This window comes from Macaca thibetana, chromosome 13 (assembly GCF_024542745.1).
Source record: "Macaca thibetana thibetana isolate TM-01 chromosome 13, ASM2454274v1, whole genome shotgun sequence".
Lineage (NCBI taxonomy): Eukaryota > Metazoa > Chordata > Mammalia > Primates > Cercopithecidae > Macaca > Macaca thibetana.
Genome location: NC_065590.1, coordinates 83,118,353 through 83,137,465, shown reverse-complemented (window position 1 = coordinate 83,137,465; position 19,113 = coordinate 83,118,353). Strand labels below are relative to the sequence as shown.

At 42.3% G+C, this 19,113-nt stretch overlaps 1 protein-coding gene across 1 annotated transcript in view; it reads left to right on the top strand.

Annotated features, from left to right (window-relative positions):
- Positions 1-19,113, top strand: part of FAM228B (family with sequence similarity 228 member B) — a 51,241-nt gene that overhangs the window by 24,989 nt on the left and 7,139 nt on the right. Inside the window, 3 exon segments of the mRNA XM_050753665.1 lie at positions 2,730-2,817; positions 2,912-3,068; positions 18,212-18,319. Coding sequence (XP_050609622.1) covers positions 2,730-2,817; positions 2,912-3,068; positions 18,212-18,319 — 353 coding nt within the window.

Sequence of the window (19,113 nt, the reverse complement as noted above, 5' to 3'; positions counted from 1 at the left end):
TTTAAAATTTCCTGTTTTATTTTCTAATATAGTAAATTTCAGTAGATCTAAGCCATATACACAAACGTTATTTGGATATAACAACAACGTTTTGAAATAGAATAGTTTCGGCCGGGCGCAGTGGCTCACGCCTATAATCCCAGCTACTTGGGAGGCTGAGGCAGGAGAATCACTTGAACCCAGGAGGTGGAGGTTGCAGTGAGCCAAGATCACGCCACTGCACTCTAGCCTGACAGCAGAGTGAGACTCTGTCTCAAAAAAAAAAAAAGTTTCAGAACCACTGGGTTATAATACCTCCATTTATGATGTACAAGTGCTGTCAGTAGAGATAGGAGTCTCCGGATTTATAATTGTTGGTAAAACTTTAGATTTTTTTAAATTTCTATCTTCAGTTTAAAACTTCAAATTTGGTCCAGGCACGGTGGCTCATGCCTGTAATCCCACCACCACTTCCACCACTTTAGAGGCTGAGGTGGGAGCATGGCTTGAACCCAGCAGTTCAAGACCAGCCTGGGCAACATAGGTAGATCCTATCTCTACAAAAAATTTTAAAAATTAGCTGGACATGGTGGCGCACACCTGTGGTCCCAGCTACTTGGGAGGTGGAGGTGGGAGGATGGCCTGAGCCTAGGAGGTCGAAGCTGCAGTGAGCTACTGCACTCTAGCCTGGGCGACAGAGCAAGACCCTGTTGGAGAGCTTCAAGATAACTGGCTTGAGGCATCTGACACTCGCCTCCTCCACAGAAGGGCCAAAATAGCGAGTAGAAAATTGTACTTGGAACATGTCATCTAAGAGGAACACTGGAATTCCACAGAGAAGTGACAAGGAAACATTTAAGGTGAGGAAGGAGAGGGAGGTGAGGCAGCCTGCTCGGCCCTGAGACTAACATGGGGGATGCCTGCAGATGGAGAGGGCTGAGGTGTGAGCAGCTGGCAGCAACCTTGCTGACTTCAGCACGGGGGCCACGACTCACTTTCTTGTGCCCAGAGGACAGGCCCCACCTGCAGCATCACCTAGGCTGAAACATACACTCCCTAACTGCCTGCCTATGCCAGCTGCCACTGAAAGCAACCCCACCCTCCACAGCAGCAGGGCCACAGCACAACCACCAGCACCCCTACCCAAGTACTCTGCAGGGGGCTGGGGGATCGCCCTGCCCCATCCACCACCGTTGGCGAGAGCCTACCAGCCTGCTGCTATCACCACAGCTGGCACCCTCCTGCACATGCCAACTGCGGGTCTGGAGACTGGCCCACCCAGCCTGTTGCAGCCACTGCCAACACCCATGTAGACCACTTGGGAGACAGAGGGTTGTCTCATCATTGCTACTGCCATTGCCCATGCCATGAGTGCTGCCCAGGGGTTCAAGAACTTGCTCATCCACCTGGCCCACCACGGCCACTGCATGCACCCAAGCAAGCCACCTGGAGACCCAAGAACTGGCCCACCTGAACCTGTAACACCGGTACCAGTGTATACTGCTCTGAAGACCAAGGACAGGCACCCTCAGCCTGCCACTGCTTCCACTGAGGCTGGGGACTGGCCTGCCTAATGTCCCCATCCCCAGCAAAGCCTTACCACATCCTCCAATAACTGTACCCTAAGCCACCGAGGAAAACACAGACACCACTGATGCTGTTTGCACTCAAAGAAATCATGGAGACTACACTGCTACACGTACCCAGGATCAAGACCAAAGTGTCCTACCCATCCAACACCATAGACACATCTCCAGGAAAAAGTCCTTCCCTGTGGACGCAAATCCAAAAAGCAGGAAGAAGCCTCCATTACCCCAGATGCACAGATGTCAATGTAAGGACACAAGAAACATCAAAAAGCAAGGCTCTGACACCTCCAGAGCAGCATAGTAACTCTCCAGCAGCAGAGTCCAGTGTCATTTAAAATTTGATTTGCTCTTCATATGTGAATACGTCACATACAAATACCTGAAAATGATAGCACCTTTTTTTTGTTCCTTTTTACAGCAAGTTAATATTTTCTTAATATTTTATGAGTAGCACTCTTCATAACTTCTGTAGAAGCAAACTTATACTGGGCAGTCTGATCACCGTTTATTTTAACTCTAGTAGTCATGATGTGTATTATAACTACCCCTGAAAAACTAGCCTGATGAGCATGAGAAAAATACATGAGTGACCTTTTAAGCTTGTGGTAGAATTTCCCTGACTAGGCCTAAATGATGAATGTTGTTGTTCGTGAATCCTGTTTTCATATGTAGAACTGTCATTTTGATATTGATAATTATGGCCATTAACATAGATTTAGTGCTTCCATACTTTGGCTCACAAATGATCTATATTTTGAATAACTTGGTTAAGTTTTCAGTAATGTTAGTTATGTTGTTGATTATCAATGTTAGGGATTAAGATGAATATATGGATATATTTTTTCTTTTGTGCATGGGAAAGGAATTTTTTAAATTTGGGAAACATATGATAACAACAAAATAATTTTTGAAGATTGAACCCACACTGAAACAAGAGCTAACTTTGTCTCTTTGACTGGAGGGCCTTAAGAGAGGTATTGATATACCCCCATCTCTTTGTAATATATTAAACAAATATGATGGTAAGCCAGCTATTTGTAAATACCATATTATTTACCCTTCCAGCATAAGAGCCATCCGTATGTGGATGCTTCGAATAGACTGAAAATGTTTACTACTCAGCCTTGCAACTCAGACCTTACACAAGTGCCTCTCTTGTAGGTTACCATCCCACCATTTCGTGACCCTTTGAAAAAAGCACAATATGACAAGGATAATGAAAAAAGAACTCTTCTTCAGTGTGAGACTGGTACTTAGTTCCTGATTGTTATATGATTTCATAGCCCAAGAGCAATGGCAGTTGCATGTGAGGATGTTAATTTAGATTTTTATTCTTCCTGCAGGCAAAATATATTCAATAAAAGAATTCAAAGAAGTTGAGAAGGCTCAGCTGCATTCCAGATTCCCACAAATTTCTAATTCAAGGCACTTTATGACTCCAAATGAGTGGCTGAAACTGCCTACACAATACATAGAAAGTGAATTTTGTAAAAGGAGAAGGTAATGGTTAATATACTAGAAATTATAGAACCTTTTGGACTTTGAAAATTCTTGAGACAGTTATAAAATTTTTCATAGTTATGATTTTTTAAAATTTTCATTTTTTAAAAAATCTATAATTCTTATCTTCATTTCTCCATATGTGATGTTTCTTTTTTCTTGGGTACTTTCAAGATTTTCTCTTTCTCTTTGGTTTTCCTTAGCTAGATTATGATCTGTCTATATATTTTTTTTCTTTCTATCTTAATGTTCTCTGAGGTTCTCGTATGTGTGGTTTTATATCTTTTATTATTTTGGGGAAATTCTAGACCATTATCACTTCAAATATTTCTTATTTCCCATTCTCTCTGCTTTTTTTCTTCCTTCTGAGACTTCAATTATATGTATATTAGATCACTTGATGATGTCTCACAGTGCCATAGCTCTTACTCTGTTCTGTTTTTCCACTCTTTTTTTCCTTATTTGTTTTTCAGTTGGATGATTTCTGACTTGTTTTTGAGTTCACTGTTCTTCCTTAGCTGTGTCCTGTCTGCTGAAGAGCCCTTCAAAGGAACTCTTCATCTTTGATATCATGATTTTCAAATTTCTAGCATTGCCATTTCAATTTTTAGATAGTTTTTATTTATTCTGAAATTCTTCATCTGTTCATGCATATTGTCCACCTTTTCCACTAGATTCTTTACCATATTAATTATTTAAAACTCCCTATCTGGTAATTCCAACATTATGAATCTAGTTCTCTTGATTCCTTTATCTCTTGAGAGTGGCTTGTTTTCCCTTGCTTTTTGTGCATGTCTTGTAATTTTTTATTGAGTGCCAGATATTTGATGTAGAAGAACAGTGTACATGGAGTATTTATGTCTAGAAATGGATATGCCTTTTCTTCTGTCAAGCATTAGTGTGGAGGATTAGCCTTATCTAGTTGGAGTTGAGTTGGATTTGGGTATTGTTATTGCTATTGTTACCTTTAGTGCACCACAGGCTTGAATACCTCTAGTGGCCGGGCTGCTTTTCCTTGTGCTTAGAGTGGGGGTGGGGTGCCAGAGGGATTTTCTCAAGTGTTTCTGCTCCTTCCTCAGTTTTCAGCTATCCCTGCAAGCTGGCATCATAGAAGTGGAGGGGTCTTCTCCCCATGCTCTTGCCTCTCCCACGGGAGTACACCGCTGTTGCATGTTGCTTATTGCAAGGCTCCTGGTGGAGGCAGAGGAATATCCTATGTTTTTCTCATGGAGCTTCAGTTTTGGCAAGCTCTGTGTGCTTAGGCCTCAGGAGCAGGACTTTCCTGTGGTTCCTTTTCCTTATCCTTGTGGCAGCCAAACTTGACCTTGTATCTGTGGTTGTTCTTGGATGGCACTTTCCTGTCTGTCTTCCAATGACAGCAGATTTCTGCTTAGTATAGGAATAGGAGTCTTGATATCTTTTTTTTTTTTAATTTTAGTGTTTGTAGGTACATAATAGGTGTATATATTTATGAGGTCCATGAGATGTTTTGATACAGGCATGCAATTCATAATAATCACATAATGTAAAATGAGGTATCCATCCCCTCAATGATTTATTCTTCATGTTACAAAGAATCCAGTTATACCCTTTTAGTTATTTTAAAATGTATGTTAAAGTATTACTGACTATAGTCCCCTCGTTGTGCTATCATATACGAGGTCTTACTCATTCTTGCTATTTTTTTGTCCCCATTAGCCCCATCCCTACTTACCCTTTACCCTCCCAATATAGTTCCCAGCCTCTGGTAACCATCCTTCTGCTCTCCATCTCCATGAGTTCAATTGTTTTGATTTTTAGATCCCACAAATAAGTGATAACATGTGATATTTGTCTTTCTGTGCATGGTTTATTTCACTTAGCACGATAACCTCCAGTTCCATCCATATTGTTGCTAATAACAGGATCTTATTCTTTTTTATGGGTGAATATTGGTCAAATTCACACACACTCCATTGTGTGTGAATACATTTTCTTTATCCATTCATCTGTTGATGGACACTTAGGTTGCTTCCAAATCTTGACCAATGTAAACAGTGCTGCAACAAACATGGGAGTGCAGATATCTCTTCAATATATTGATTTCCTTTCTTTTGAGTATGTATGCAACAGTGGGATTGCTGGATTATGTGGTAGGTCTGTTTTTAGTTTTTTGAGACTCCTCCAAACTGTTCTCCATAGTAGTTGTACCCATTTACATTCCCACCAACAGAGTACAAGCATTCCCTTTTCTCTACACCCTTGCCAGCATTTGTTATTGCCTGCCTTTTGGATGTAAGCCATTTTAACTGGGATGAGATGATGTCTCATTGTAGTTTTTTTTTTTTTTTTTTCTTTTTTTGAGACAGTCTTGCTTTATCGCCCAGGTCAGAGTGCAGTGGCCTCTGCCTCGCGGGTTCAAGCAATTCTCCTGTCTCAGCCTCTTGAGTAGCTGTGACTACAGGCACATGCCACCCCACCCAGCTGATTTTTGTATTTTTAGTAGAGACAGGGTTTCACCATATTGGTCAGGCTGGTCTCAAACTCCTGACCTCAGGTGATCCACCCACTTTGGCCGCCCAAAGTATGGGATTACAGGTGTGAGCCATTGCGCCCAGCTTGTTGGTTGATTTGTAATAAGGCTTTTCTTCTCTCAAAAATCTAATGCCATAGTATTGGTTTCTGTGTGCATCGGGAGTGTGAGCCACCGCGCCTGGCCTGCTTTCTTTCTTTTTATTTTTTGTAAGTCTGTTGTTAGTTTTTTGATTTGTGGTTACCATGAGGCTTGTAAATGCTATCTTGTAACCCATTATTTTTAACTGATGACAACTTAAGACTGATTGCATATACAAACACACAAAAAGAAAACTAGTGAAAACTTTACACTTTAACTTTGTCTCCCTGCTTTTTAACTTCTTGTTGTTCCTCTTTGTGTCTTATTGTACTATTTTTTGAAAAGTTGTTGTAATTATTTTTGACTGGTTCATCATTTAGTCTTTCTATTTAAGATAAGAGTAGTTTACACACCACCGTTGCAGTGTTATATTATTCTGTGCTTTTCTGTGTGCTTACTATTACCAGTGAGTTTTGTATTTTGAGATGATTTCTTCTTGCTCATTAACATCCCTTTCTTTCAGATTAAAGAACTCCCTTTAGCATTTCATATAGGATAGGTTTGGTGTTGATGAAACCCCTCAGCTTTTGTTTGTCTGGGAAGGTCTTTGTTTCTCCTTCATGCCTGAAGGATTTTTTTTTTTTTTTTCTGGATAATACTATTCTAGGATAAAAGTTTCAGTCAGCACTTTCTTTTCTTTTCTTTTCTTTTGTATTTTATTTTAGAGACAGAGTCTCACTCTGTCATCCAGGCTGGAGTGCAGTGGCATAATCTCAGCTGACTGCAACCTCTGCCTCCCAGGTTCCAGTGATTCTTGTGCCTCAGCCTCCCGAGTAGCTGGGATTACAGCTGTGCACCACCATACCCGGCTAATTTTTGTATTTTTAATAGTGATGGAGTTTCTCCACATTGGCCAGGCTGGTCTTGAACTCCTGACCTCAAGTGATCCACCTGCTTCAGCCTCTCCAAATCCTCAGATTACAGGCGTGAGCCACCATGTCTGGCCATGTTAGCACTTTAAATATGTCCTGCCACTCTCTCCTGGCCTGTAAGGTTTCCACTGAAAAGTCTGCCGCCAGACATAGTGGAGCTCTATTGTATGTTACTTGTTTCTTTCCTCTTGATGCTTTTAGGATCCTTTCTTTATTCTTGATCTTTAGGAGTTTGATTATTAAATGCCTAGAGGTAGTCTTCCTTTGGTTAAATCTGCTTGGTGTTCTATGACTTTCTCTACTTGAATGTTGATACCTTTCTCTAGGCTTGGGAAGTTTTCTGTTATTATCCCTTTGAATAAACTTTCTACTTCTGTCTCTATCTCCCCTGTAAGGCCAGTAACTCTTAGATTTGTACTTTTGAGGCTATTTTCTGATCTTACAGATGTGCTTCACTGTTTTTTATTTTTTTTCTTTTGTCTTCTCTGAATGTCTATTTTCAAATAGCCTGTCTCCAAGCTCACTAATACTTTTTTCTGTTTGGTCAATTCTGCTATTAAAAGACTCTGATGTATTCTTCAGCATGTCAGTTGCATTTTTCAGCTCTAGAATTTCTGCTTGATTTTTTTTTTTTTTTTTTTTGAGACAGTCTTGCTCTGTCACCTAGGGTGGAGTGCAGTGGCGCAATCTCGGCTCACTGCAACCTCTGTCTCTCGGGTTCAAGTGATTCTCGTGCCTCCTGAGTAACTACAGGCACCTGCCACCACGCCCGGCTAATTTTTTGTATTTTTAGTAGAGATGGGGTTTCACCATGTTTGCCAGGTTGGTCTCGAACTCTTGACGTCAGGTGATCCACCCACCTCAGCCTCCCAAAGTTCTGGGATTACAGGCATGAGCCACTGCACCTGGCCTCATTATAATTTTTGGTGAATTTTTTTTTTTTTTTTAAGCTCATTAGCTATCATTAATGCTGTGTATTTTATGTGTTTCTGTGTGGCCCCAGACAATTTTTTTTTTTTTTTTTTTTGAGATGGAGTCTTGCTCTTTCCCCCAGGTTAGAGTGCAGTGGTGCAATCTCGGTTCACTGCAACCTCTGCCTCCTGGGTTCAAGCAATTCTCCTGCCTCAGTTCCCTGACTTAGCTAGTATTACAGGCACGCACCATTACACCTGGCTAATTTTTGTATTTTTATTTTTATTTATTTATTTATTTTGAGACAGTGTCTCACTCTGTTGGCAAGGCTGGAGTGCAGTGGCATGATCTTGGCTCACTGCAACCTCCATCTCATAGACTTAAGCAATTCTCCTGCCTCAGCCTTCTGAGTAGCTGGGATTACAGGTGTGTGCCACCACACCTGGCTAATTTTTGTATTTTTAGTAGAGACAGGGTTTCACCATGTTGGCCAGGCTGGTCTCAATCTCCTGACCTCAGGTAATCTGCCCACCTTGGCCTCCCAAAGTACTGGGATTACAGCCATGAGCCACTGTGCCTAGCCAATTCTTTGTAATTATTTCAATTTCTTGAAATAATTCTATCAAATTTGTCTGATAGAATTCTGAATTCCTTCTCTGCGTTATCATGAATTTCTTTGAGTTTCTTCAGAATAGCTATTTTGAATTCTCTGTTTGAAAGGTCATATATCTCTTTTTCTCTGGGATTCATCCCTAGTGTCTTGTTCAGTTCATTTGGTATGCCTATATTTTCCTGGATGGTGTTGATGCTTATAGATATTCATCAGTGTCTGAGCATTGAAGAGTTAGGTAATGTAGTCTTTACATCCTGGGTTTGTCCTTGGGAAGGCTTTCCAGGTGTTTGAGGGCATTTGGGCCCCAAGCCCAATAATACTGTGGTTTTTGCAGACTCATAGAGGTATTGCCTTGGTGGACTTTGATAAGATCCAGAAGAGTTATCTGGTTACTAGGCAGAGACTCCTGATATTTACCCCCACCTTCTCCCAAACAAAGAGTCTCTCTCTGTGTGCTGAGCCACCTGGAGCTGCGGGTGTCGTGATGCAAGCACCCCTGTGGCCACCATTACTGGTGCTGCATTGGGTCAGACCTGAAGACAGTACAGCACTGGGTCTTGTGCAAGGCCTTTCCCTTCAGGGTGTGAGTTCCCCCAGGTCCTGGGCATGTCCAGAGATGCTGTCTGGGAGCCAGGGCTTGAAGTAAAAAAACCTTAGCAGTTTACCTGATGTTCTTTTCTACTGCAGCTAAGCTGGCATTCACACCACAATACAAAATCCTTCCCACTCTTCCCTCCCCTTTCCACATGCTGAGAATCCTCTTCCTGTGGCCACTGCCACCACTGGTCTATGGGGATTCTGCCAGGCCACCACTGATGTTTAATTAAAGCCCAAGAACTCTTCCTTCAGCTTGTGGTGAATGCTGCCAGGCCTGGGACTCACCTTCAGGGCAATGGACTCCTATTTGGTTGAGGGCAGGTCCAGAAATGCTGTCCAAGAGCCCAGGCCCAGACTGAGGGACCCAAAAAGCCTGCTTGTTGCTCTATCCTACTATGACTGAGCTGGTACCTAAGGTGCAAAACCAAGTTCCCTTTCCTCTTTCCTCTGTTTTTCTCAAACAGAAGGAATCTTTCACCATAGCCACCATAGCTGGGAATGTTCTGGGTCACTGCTGAAGCCAGCACATCTCAGACTCCAGGGCCCCAGGTGTACTCCCTGGGTGTCGCTGCTGCTGGTTTTCAGGGCCCAAGGGCTCCTTAGTCAGCAGGCGATGAATCCTGCCAGGATTGTGTCCTTCCCTTCAAGGCAGCAGATTCCCATTTGGCCCAAGATGTGTCTAGAAAAGTCGTCCCAAAGCTAGGGCCAGGAATGGGGACTGCAGGACCCTGCCTGCTATTCTATCCTACTGTGGCTGAGCTGGTATCTGAGGTGCAGGACAAAGTCCTCTTTGCTCTTCCCTCTCCTCCCTGTAAGCAGAAGGAAGGTGTCACCTTTGGAGTTGCTGCAAGCTGCACTGCCTGGGGTTGGGGGAGGGATGGTGCAAGCACTCCCTTAGCCATGCCAGCTGGTGTCTCCCTAGGTCATGTGCCACCCTAGTTTTCTGGCTCTGAGCTCAGCCCAACAGGAGGAATTGTCTAGGAATTACAATCCTTGTTCTTAGACTGCCTTTCAAGTTTACCTAGGAGCCCAGGATACTTCAGCCTACAATGGTGAGGCTTGTGGAGAAACTCAAGTTCCAATCACTGGGCTGGGCACTTTCCCTCTGGCTAAGGCTGGTCCAAATATTTGCTTCCTGTGCGGGTGCTGGCTGAGCCCAGCATGGCTTTATTCTCTCTTGTGACAGGGCAGAACCAAATTCAACATAAGTCCCCTAGTCACTGGGCTCACCCCCTCCAAATGCACAAACTCTCTGTACACACGGCTAACTGGGGAATAGGAGAGGGGTGGCATCAGTGATTTAAGACTGTCCCTCCTGCCCTCCTCAATGCCTCTTTGAGTAATGTGAAGTTAAAACAAGGTACTGTGATTGCTCACCTGATTTTTGGTTTTTGTGATGGTGCTTTTCTGTGTGCAGATAGATGTTCAAATTTGTTGTTCCAGTGTGGGGAATAAAGGGTGTGGGCTTCTATTCCACCATCTTGCTCTACCTCCAGCATCTTTTCATATGCTTCTTTGCTATAGACTATTTTCACATGTTTATTTGCCATCTTTGTGTCTTCTTTGGTGAGGTGTCTGTTGTTCATTTGATCATTTTTAAAATGGGTTGTTTATTTTCTTATTGTTGAGTGTTAAGAATTCTTCGTATATTTTGAATGTAAGTCCCTTATCAGGTATATATTTTGCAAATAATTTCTCCCAGTTTAAGGCTTATCTTTTTATTCTCTTAACAGTGTCTTTTGCAGAGCACACATTTTAAATTTTAGTAAAGTCCAGCTAATCATCAATTTTTTTCTTTTTTTATCTGAGCATGAGAGCATGAGAGGAAAAAGAGAGGAAGCCACCCTTTCCTCTCATGTTCTACCAAAGGCGGAGTAGGTTTTTTGTCCTGCTTCTTGTGGGAGGTACTTGTCTTTGGAATTCAGTTTACTTCTTTGCCTTGAGATCTGATGGGCTCAATAAAAGTTATGTTTTTGTAGATTATCTGGCCTTTTTTGACCTTGGGGTGAGAGCACCATTATTTCTAGAACATCATTATTTCTATTTTAGGATGCTTTCTACATCCTAAATGGAAGCAGAACTAAAATCATTTCATTTGTTATTTTTAAAAAGTGGCCACAAATGGCATTGTGAATGTTACATAAGACAGAAATAAACCTTAAGACAGAATTCCGAAAAAAATGGCTGTTACTTTTTTTTCTTTGTCTACTTTGAGCATCATAATCCTAGCTCTAGTAATTAAATAGGTTCTATCCAAACCAGGAGTCTATTTATAATAGGTTTAACTCTGATCATGTATTAAGATGATATTTAGAATATTAATTTTATAGTGAGCAATTAATGGGCATACGGTGAGTTCCAGTCACACTGTTTTCACCCTTACTAAGGTGCTGGTGGTGACTAATGTGGTAAAGAAAATGTCCTTTTTAGATGATTGTCACATTATCTTCTGTGGCCTCATACTTCTCTAGCCTTATGGGGGCTGGCATGTTTGGGGGTGACTGGCTTCTTATATGAGCCCTTTTACTGAATCTTAGTCTTTACACACTAAGCAAATGTGTGCCAGAAGTCATCGAAGACCATGCTCATATATATATATATTGTTTGTTTGTTTGAGATAGGTTTTCGCTTTTGTTGTTCAAGTTGGATTGCAGTGGCCCAATTTTGGCTCACTGCAACCTCCGCCTCCCGGGTTCAAGCAATTCTTCTGCCTCAGCCTCCTGAGGAGCTGGGATTACAGGCATCCGCCACCACGCCCGGCCAATTTTTTGTATTTTTGGTAGAGACAGGCTTTCACTACGTTGGCCAGGCTGGTCTCGAACTCCTGACCTCAGGTGATCTGCCTGCCTTGGCCTCAGTGCTGGGATTACAGGCGTGAGCCACTGCACCTGGCCACTATGCTCATATTTTTGTTTTTTATAGAGGAATTTCCTGTATTTCCTATAGACGAACAGCTTCTCTCCAATATATTTTTCAAATTTTGAAGATAATTGTGATGCCGCTTTTTGGTCTCTGGCCTGAACACTTGGGGACCACATCCCATACTGTAATGCAGAAGGTGCTGATGGGGCCAGGAGTCTGAGAGTGGGAAGAAGCTCAAGTGCTTAACCACTAAGACAGTTCTGGAATGTCTTCATGAGACAGAGAAGACTGTAGCAAGATGAGTGTGCCGTCTGTGTTCCAGTCACAAATATTCAATAGTCTGTTTTCCACACATAAGTCAAATTCAACCTATCCAAAAGTGCTTGTCACCTTATGCATCTAACTTGCTTTTTTTTGTGTCCCTGGTTATAGGAAATATCAGGGTTCTTCTTTATCGCTCATTATCCCTTTACTTAATCCAGCACTGGGCTCTGTCATATCCATTCCTAAATCTCCTTCTAATTTGCCCCTTCTGGCCAGGCGTGGTGGCTCACACCTGTAATCCTAGCACTTTGAGAGGCTGAAGCAGGTGGATCACCTGAGGTCAGGAGTTCGAGATCAACCTGGCCAACATGGTGAAACCCCATCTCTACTAAAAATAAAAAAAATCAGCCAGGCATGGTGGCACAAACCAGTGATCCCAGCTACTCTGGAGGCTGAGGGAGGAGAATCGCTTAAAGCCTGGAGGCAGAGGTTGCAGTGAGCCAAGATCGTGCCATTGCACTCCAGCCTGGGCAACAAGAGCAAAACTCCATCTCAATAGTAACAACAAAAACAACAACAATAATAATAATAATAATGGCCGGGCGCAGTGGCTCAAGCCTGTAATCCCAGCACTTTGGGAGGTCGAGGCAGGTGGATCATGAGGTCAGGAGATCGAGACCATCCTGGCTAACACGGTGAAACCCCATCTCTATTAAAAATACAAAAAATTAGCCAGGCATGGGGGTGGGTGCCTGTAGTCCCAGCTACTTGGGAGGCTGAGGCAGGAGAATGGCGTGAACACGGGAGGCGGAGCTTGCAGTGAGCAGAGATCACGCCACTGCACTCCAGCTTGGGCGACAGAGCGAGACTCCGCCTCAAAAAACAACAACAAAAAATAACAATAATTTGCCCCTTCCTAAACATTCCCATAAACCAAATTTCCATGATCATATCCAATCTATAACGTTTATTATTTACTGAGCTCCTATGTACCAGACACTGTTACACATTCCTTTTTTTCCCCCAGCTTTTTGTTTCATTTATCTTTTGTGTTTTTTTGTTTGTTTGTTTCAATTTCATTTAGTTCTGCTCTGATCTCATTATTTCTCTTCTGCTGGATTTGGGTTTGGATGGTTCTTGTTTCTCAGGTTCTGTAAGGTGTGGCCTTAGACTGTCTGTTTGTGCTCTTTCAGACTTTGTGATGTAGGCTTTCCTTTTAGCACGACTTTTGCTGTACCCCAGAGGTTATGATAGGTTGTGTCACTATTATCCTTCAGCTCAAAGACTTTTTAAATTTCCGTCTTGATTTCATTGTTGACCCAATGATTGCTCAGGATCAGGTTATTTAATTTCCATGTATTTGCATGGTTTTGAGGATTCCTTTTGGAGTTGATTTCCAATTTTATTCCACTGTGGTCAGAGAGAGTACTTGATACAATTTTGATTTTCTTAAATTTTCTGACACTTGTTTTGTGGCCTATTATATGGTCTATCTTGGAGAACATTTTAAAGTGCTGATGAATAGAATGAGTTGTACACTTCTTAACGTGCTAATTTTGTTTCATCTTCGTAGAAACATTATTTGGTAGGTACTGTTACACAGATGACTTAAGGACCTTGTCAATTTTATAGCAGGATTTTTCAGCTTTGGCTTTATATCAGAATATCATGGAAAATTAAAAAAAAAAAAATTCCGGCCGGGCGTGGTGGCTCACGTCTGTAATCCCAGCACTCTGGGAGGCTGAGGCGGTTGGGTCACCTGAGGTCAGGAGTTTGAGACCAGCTTGGCAAACATGGTGAATACCTGGTCTCTACTAAAAATACAAAAAATAGCCAGGCGTGGTGGTGCATGCCTGTAATCCCAGCTGCTCAGGTGTCTGGGGCAGGAGAATTGCTTGAACCTGGGAGGCGGAAGTTGCAGTGAGCCGAGATCACACCACTGCACTCTAGCCTGGGCAACAGAGTGAGACTCCGTCTCAAAAAAACAAAAAAAATTTTTCAATATCCAAGCCATGCCCTAGACAAATGAAGTCAGAATCCCTGAGGGTGGGACCTAGACATCAGTCTTTTTTCAAGATCCTCAGATGATTCCAACACATACCAGATTAAAAACCATTTATTTATAGCCATAAGGCAGTAGATTCAGAAACTAAACTAAGGTCTCTGACTCCACAGCCTACATTCTAAAACACAGTACCATGCTTTCCCTTATGTTGCATGGTGCTACCAGGGTGAAATGTGGCATGTCATGTTACTGCCTGACTTAATCTCTTTAGTGATTCCTGTGTCCTTCAGTTAAAATGTGATCTCTTTGGTATGACATACAAGACTGGGCTGATTTTTCCCTCCCTTCTACTCTGTACTCCAACAATACCAGGTCTTCCACAAGTACCTGAATAAATGCTATTCTTCACACATGCTGGGCTTTCTCTCTGAACCGTCTTTTTTTTTTTTGGAAAACATTGTTTCCAAGACTCTGTTAAAATGCCACTTTAAAACTTCCTCTCTGAAGTTGTTCCAAACCACTTCCTTACACTAGGCTGTACAGATTAGTCTCTCTTTTGTCCCACCATGTACTTTTTCATCAATCACACAGTTTGCACCTGTTTACTTGTCTGTGTAATGAATGAATGGATGACCAGTCACTGATTAAGTCTGTGAATCTAGGTTGTAGCCATTTTGCAAAGAACATTCTATACTGCTAAAGAGTTGGGAGTTTATCATGTAGGGAATGGGGAGTCAGTGAGGATAGCTGAGGAGGGGGGTGAGATGCTGGAGATGGTGCATTTAGAAACTTTAATCTGACGTGTGAGGTATGTGACAGTTTGGATATAGGATAGGACTGGAGGTTGGAGATCACTGAAGAGTTTTTTTTTAAAATAAGAATCCACATTTTTGGTAATAAGAGCCTCAGTCATGATTGTGGCAAGAGGAGTGAAACAGAGATCGATAGGATGACACAAGGGAATTCTAGATTTTGGTGACTACATTTGGAGGGCCAGGGAGAACTAAGAGTCAGAGAGGAGCTCGAAGTTTTGAGAATTGTTGTCGTATGTATTAGTTTCCTGGGGTTGCCATAACAAAACACTGCAAACTGAGCACTTGGAATGACAGGAATCTATTCTCCACAGTCCTGGAGGCTGGAAGGCTAACATCAAGGTACTGGCAGGGCCACTCTTTCTGAAGGCTCCTTGTCTCTTTCCTAGCTGCTGATGGTTGCAGCAATCCTTGGTGTTCCTCGGTTTATAAAAATAAGAATCCACGTTTTTGGTAATAAGAGCCTCAGTCACGATTGTGGCAAGAGGAGTGAAACAGAAGTGAAACGCTTCAGTTATAGCCTTATTTCTGCAGTCTCTGCCTCCATCTTCACATGGTCTTCTCTCTGTGTCTGTGTCCAAATTCCCGTCTTCTGATAAGGACACCTGTCAGTGGGTTAGGGTCCACCACCCTAATTCAGTATTACCTCATTTTAACCTGATAACATCTGTAAAGACCCTATTTCCAAATAAGGTGAAATTCACAGATGCCAGGGATTAGGATATGAAGGTATTTTTTTGGGTGCATGCAATTCATCCTATAACATTAATTCATTCCATCAAAGAATCATGTATTGAGTTGTAATTGCCTTTAAAGCATTCACAATCTAATAGAGAAGACAGATATTTAAGCAGATCATTCTATTACAATGTTATATGCACATATTATTATGGACACACAAAGAAGGGTCATTTAACCTAGCCTAATAGAAAGCAGACAAAGGTAGAAACTTGGATAAAAATAGAAAAGGAGGAACAACAGTTTCTTGGGATTTAAATCACTCAATGCTTTGTTTTATAATTTTATTAATTTAATAAATGACCTCTCGTTTGGGTACATCCATGAGGAAACATCCCATCTGAAGTTACCAATAGGGGTTCGGTACAGTTCTGTAGCAGATATAGGTATGGGAGACAGCTACAAAGAGAAAGGAATCCATATGCATCCCGTCCCTCTTTCCTTTTTTTTTTTTTTTTTTTTTTTTTGAGATGGAGTTTTGCTCTTTTTGCCCAAGCTGGAGTGCAATGGTACGATCTTGGCTCACCGCAACCTCCACCTCCCGGGTTCAAGCGATTCTCCTGCCTCAGCCTCCCGAGTAGCTGGTATTACAGGCATGCGCCACCATGCCTGGCTAATTTTGTATTTTTAGTAGAGATGGGGTTTCTCCATGTTGGTCAGGCTGGTCTTGAACTCCTGAGCTCACATGATCCACCTGCCTCGGCCTCCCAAAGTGCTGGGATTACAGGCGTGAGCCACCGCGCCCGGCCCCTCTTTCCGTTTTATACCAAATTTCTGGGATCATTTTCCTTTGTTCTAAAGTTTGGCCTTTACAATTCAATGTTTGTTTACCTTTGAAGATAATTTGCCAAGCACACGATTCTAGGTTGACATTTATTTCGCTTAATGTTTTAAAGACATAGTTCTCTTGTGTTTTGGCTTCTATTGTTTTTGAGAAGTCTGCTGTCATTCTGATTTTTTTGTCCTTTTTCTGTGGCTGCTGTTAAGATCTTCTCTTTGTCTTTAGGTGTTCTGCATTCTCACTGCTGGTGTCTGGGTATGGGTTTCTTTTTCTTTTTTCTTTTTTTTGAGACAGGGTCTCATTTTATCACCCAGACTGGAGTGCAGTGGTGCAATCTTGGCTCACTGCAGCCTTGACCTCCTGGGCTCAAGCGATCCCCCGTCCTCAGCTCCCCAAGTAGATGGGACTACAGGCATGCGCCACCACACCTGGCTAATTTTTGTATTTTTAGTAGAGATGAGGTTTCACCATGTTGACCAGGCTGGTCTCGAACTCCTGGATTCAAGGGGTTTATCCATCTCAGCCTCCCAAAGTGCTGGGATCGCAAGCGTGAGCCACTGCACCCAGCTGGATTTCTTTTTATTTAACCTACTGGTATATGTTGTGCTTCCTGGATCTCTGTATTCATGTTTATCATCAGTTCAGGAAAATATACAGCAATTATTTTAAATATTGCTTTTACTTAGTTCTTTACATCCTGCTTCTGGGCTCAGATTAGATATATATTAGGCCGCCTTATTATCTTTTTTTGTTTGTTTGTTTGTTTTTTGAGACGGAGTCTCGCTCTGTCGCCCAGGCTGGAGTGCAGTGGCGCGATCTCGGCTCACTGCAAGCTCCGCCTCCTGGGTTTACGCCATTCTCCTGCCTCAGCCTCCTGAGTAGCTGGGACTACAGGCGCCCGCCACCGCGCCCGGCTAATTTTTTGTATTTTTAGTAGAGACGGGGTTTCACCGTGGTCTTGATCTCCTGACCTTGTGATCCGCCCGCCTCGGCCTCCCAAAGTGCTGGGATTACAGGCGTGAGCCACCGCACCCGGCCTATTATCTTAATATCTTTTAATATGTCCTTTATATTTTTCATTTTCCTAGGCAATTTCTTTGTATATATTTTCCAGCTTGCTAATTCTTTCTTCACTGTGTTGGATATTAAGATTTTAATTTCTTAAATTTCCTTTTTTTCCCCAATATGCTCGTTCATTCCCAATAGGCTCTTATTGCTTTCTTATCTTGGTGATTGCTTCCTTTTCTTCTTGAAGCATTTCACACATTGCTATACTACATTCTATGTCTTCTCTGTGCCAGCAAAATGTATGTTCTGTGCAGGGCCAATATCACCGTTCCAGTCAACCCTTCCGTGGGTGCAAGATTGGAGGACTCTAAGGTACCTGTCTGCCACCCCATGGCAAAGGACTGGGAAGTGGAATGTTTGGATTCTCTCTAGGGAAAAACATTTTACATGATGCTTATAAATGACACAGTTTCTGTGGATTGTTTTTACTTCGGAGTTTAAGCTCTTAGTGGATAGGGAGTACTTTAAACTTTGCTTACCTGATCCTTGGTTCTCAGTGAACAGTAAATCAATCTCCATCATAGTTTCAGAAACTCTAAAACAACTAATTTCATCCAAGAATGTATACCAGTTTGGAGTAATGATGTTTTGGTTTCTATATTTAGTAGTCAGTGTATAATAATACTTACTACATAAATGTAAGCTAATATTGTTTTCAGAACATTCTCATACCGCCAGGCGTGGAGGCTCCTGCCTATAATCTCAGCACTTTGGGAGGCCGAGGCAGGAAGATCGCGTGAGGCCAGGAGTTTGAGACGAGCCTGGGGAACATGTTGAGACCCCATCTCTACAAAAAATAAAAAATCCCTTGGCGTGGTGGTGCATGCCTGTAGTTCCAGCTACTTTGGAGGGTGGCTGAAGTGGGAGGGATCCCTTGAGCCCAGGAGGTTGAGGCTGGACCGTGTCTCAAAAAACAATATTGAAAAAGAACAAAAAAACCTTCTCACACTTGTTATCTTGTTAAAGGTTAAAAGTGAAAGTGAATTTTAACGACTGTAGTTTTGATTTGAAACCCTTGGCAAGAGCTCCTTATCTTTTGGAATCCCAGGAAGAAGAAAAAACAGTTATTTACAAGTAAGTCTGTTCTTCCATAGCTTTGCTTTTCTTTTGCTAAGATGCTAGACTGTGCTGTCATCCCCTGCCATCCTGTCATGTTGCTGAGACAGTGCTGAGGCACACACCAGGCTCCATTGTGGGAGGACACCGGGCATCTCCCACCACTGTGTCTGGTGAAGTGGCAACACTTCCCAGGCTTTTCTGGTCTTAAAGAGTAAGTAGGCTGGGTGCAGTGGCTCATGCCTGTAATCCCAGCAATTTGGGAGGCCGAGGCAGGTGGATCACCTGAGGTTAGGAGTTTGAGACCAGCCTGGCCAACATGGTGAAACCCTGTCTCTACTAAAAATACAAAAATTAGCCAGGCGTGGTGGTGGGCACCTATAATCCTAGCTACTTGGGAGGCTGAGGCAGGAGAATTGTTTGAACCCGGGAGGCAGAAGTTGCAGTGAGCCAAGATTGTGCCACTGCACTCCAGCTTGGGTGACAGAGCGAGACTGTCTCAAAAACAAACAAACAAAAAACAACAACAACAAAAACAAGTCACTAATACAGAAATAACAAACACAGAAATGGAAAAAAAATTAACAACTTGTACTAAAGCTAAAAGGTTAGGAGATTTAAAATTGAATTGGAGTAGTGTAAATGGAGTCTGGGACTGGTTTGGGTGGGTAGTAGCTGTTACAATATCTTACCCAGAGTGATAGATGTTATAATCAGAGAAGTGGTACATACTATCAAATACTATGTATATAATGTGAGGAATCATCTCAGCTAACAGTTGTAGAATTAAGAGATTTCTCTACATACTTACG